General features: G+C 55.1%; 1 protein-coding gene across 1 annotated transcript; it reads left to right on the top strand.

Moving 5' to 3' along the window:
• Nucleotides 1–1,655: 1,655 nt before the first annotated feature.
• On the top strand, nt 1,656–2,579 carry ColSpa_12741 (uncharacterized protein; the record flags this gene model as incomplete). Its single annotated transcript, XM_049278953.1, has 2 exons — nt 1,656–2,107; nt 2,162–2,579. 2 exons carry the CDS (start codon nt 1,656–1,658, stop codon nt 2,577–2,579), a joined length of 870 nt encoding a protein of 289 aa, XP_049134910.1.
• Nucleotides 2,580–2,909: the final 330 nt, after the last annotated feature.

Below are 2,909 nucleotides of genomic sequence, written 5' to 3'. Positions count from 1 at the left end.
CCTTATTACGAATGGTCCAGTAAGGGCTTCATGATTTGCGGTACCATTATTCCTTGGCTGATTCCACTCTAGCATTTGGTCCCTGCACAAGAACAAGGACTAAGACTGCAACCGTTCACGCGCCCACTAGTGTGGCAGTGCGGGGCCAGGCAACGAGATATCCTTCCATTCAAGCCTCTGACCTCCGCGATTCCGATCTTCAGTCTGTCTCGACAGCCGCATCGCATTCCTGCCCAGTCCGCCCCGAGCGCTACTGCTGCCGCCACTGGCATGCCGGTGAGCGATAATCTGGCGCCGTGCCGTGACATGCCTTGTCCCTGTCCCCTTCACTGCTCACTGGCCATCTTTCGAACCCCTTGCCTAGGTCTTGCGTTGGATACGGTAACCTACTACCTCGTGTCCCTAATTCCGGGTTCCTGACGATGCCGTACTTACAACCAACCGACCGCCAGAAACCTTTCTGTAGTGGCCCTTTCCCTGCCCCAGTTTATCTTTTGGGTCTGCTAGACGTGTCTTTGGTCGTTCAGGTACCTTTGCCAATAGGGTCCAACCAAGGTCACTCAGCGCTGACTGCCCAGCCGGAACTGATCCCCCCCTTGAGACTCAAAGCCCACGGCCGTTGAGCAAACCCCCTCATACAGTATGCACCGCGCAATCGATCCCGGCCAGCCCTGCTGAGTGATAGGTTGGCATATCGTCATGGGAGTATCTGGCGGGTCTTGGGCTGGCCTGATTTGGATCTTGCCAGTCTGTCGACTTCTCAGTCACAAGTTATGCATGCCCTTCGGCTCGAATCCATTGACTGGGTGGCTGGCGACTTCTAAGCCCCCTTCTAGAAGCATGTCACTCACCGAGGACTGCCTTTTGTACGTACAATTTGGTGGAGAACCCCCAGCACTTGCAGTTGTTTTCTCGCTTCGCGCCGCCTGGGCACAGGCAACTCTATCCTATCTTCACCCTCCGCGGCAATGGGCCGGGGGGCTGAAGTCGCCTTGAGACGCTTGGTATGCCCGCCCTTTTGAGGCTCCCCATGGCCAAGACCGTCTTACGGAGACGAAGCCATGTGCTGGTGGGCAACCATGACCCGATTCCACCAGCAACTTGTGTATCTGTGCCGCTTGACGTATCTGTGCCGCCCTTATTCCTCCAAGGCGGTGAACTTGGCTTTGCCTCGTCCCGCTCATACTTGAACCATCCACTTCCCACTCCATTCCGTGAACTCTGAGTTTGGTAATCATTTCCATCACTCTACCTGTTCCATATTCTAGTGTCCTATCCTACCCTTTAAAGACTACCTGCTCGACTTCTCACGAAGGGGCTTCCACTCCTTTCCGGACCTTGATACACACAATACATCGTTCTGCCTATCACTCAACCGCAATTAAGCTTGCTTCATGGGAAACTGCTTGTGAGCTACGATCTCGTGTGTCTGAACTCAGGCCCCCACGGCACAAATAGCGACATTTGATTTGTGTAAGTTGTTGCATTTTCTTGGCTCCCGACGGCAGTCTCTACCACTGCTTACCCTCAGTCAATCCGTCGTTCCCGCCCCCGTCCTCGCGAGGCCACCCTTCCCTTTACTGAACTGCTATCCAGAAGCCGGGATACAAAACGGTTTAGACAGCACGACAGTTTGACTCGTTTCGTCAGAAAAAATGGACAGCCAATACTACCGCAGCGCAAGCTATTATGTTAACGCAACGTCTCCAGTGTCGTCAGGAGACTACCTTGAATCTCCCACGTTCTTAGAGGCTCCGGAACTCGCCCGTCAGCTATCCGACGTCAGCTCCAGAGGACCTCTTACACCCTCTTCTTACGGCTCTTCCCCTGGGATGTCATACTCGTATTCGCACAGCATGAGTCACTCTCCAGCGGGCAATTATGGGGACAGCTACGACGAGAGCTATGGAGACAGCTATGCGGGATTCTATGGCGATGATTATACGAGCACCGCATCTTCGTCGGCACAACAAACGTCGGAGCCTTATTACGGAAACATTGACTGGTCCCAGTATGACTACGTCCCCACCGAGGACGGAGGTTACTGGCAGATGAAACCGCGATATGTTCCTGCGGGACAGTATCCAACAGTGATACCCCACCAAGGGTAAGTGGCAGTGAAGGCATCATGGACGAGCAATGCTAACAATACTGTGTATAGGGGCCAAGAGCAACAGGAGGTGGTGGACTACAAGTTCCCCTGCCTAGAGGCGGGCTGCACAGCAAACCCATTCAAGCGCAAGGCAGACCTCGAAAGGCATTACAGACAAGTTCACCAAGACCCGTCCAAGAAAGAAGCTCACAAGTGCGACTACCCAAAGTGTTCGCGGAGGAACGAGCCGTTCGGACGACGGGACCATTTCCGGGACCACCTGCGAGACTACCACAACGAAGACATCTTCAAGCGGGGCACGCACGTGGACGACAGCTGGCTCCAAGGACGCAACCTCTCGTCACGGTGGTGGCGGTGCTCGAAATGCTTGATCAGAGTCGACGTCAACTCGTACCCCGACCACGTCTGCCCCAAGTGCAAAAACCCGTGCGAAGACAAGCGCAAGCGTGCGAGAGGCTGGCACTGAGGGACGTCAAGGGCACTGCCCCATGCTTGAGGTGGATTCCCACTGGGCGGGAGTGTTAAAGGCTGATGCCTAGAGATGAAGAACACAGGCGCGCGCGCACACACCTGCAGGAGCATGGACGACTGTTTCCCCATATGGATGGGTAGCGGTCGATATTCGCAAACGAAACACAAGCCAAGCTCGGAGACCAGGAGCCGGGGCCGTTGCCCGACACCCACACGACATGACAACCTGACAACGAACCTCGTCTTCTTGTTTGGTCCGGTCCACTTGCAAAAGTGCGGCTGAGGCAGCACAAGCTCATGACGTTGGCAGGCTTAGGGCCGGTTA

The sequence above is a fragment of the Colletotrichum spaethianum genome (assembly GCF_022836535.1).
Source record: "Colletotrichum spaethianum MAFF 239500 DNA, contig71, whole genome shotgun sequence".
NCBI lineage: Eukaryota > Fungi > Ascomycota > Sordariomycetes > Glomerellales > Glomerellaceae > Colletotrichum > Colletotrichum spaethianum.
The sequence above is the reverse complement of the archived record's forward strand: the minus strand, read 5'-3'. Positions and strand labels throughout refer to the sequence as shown.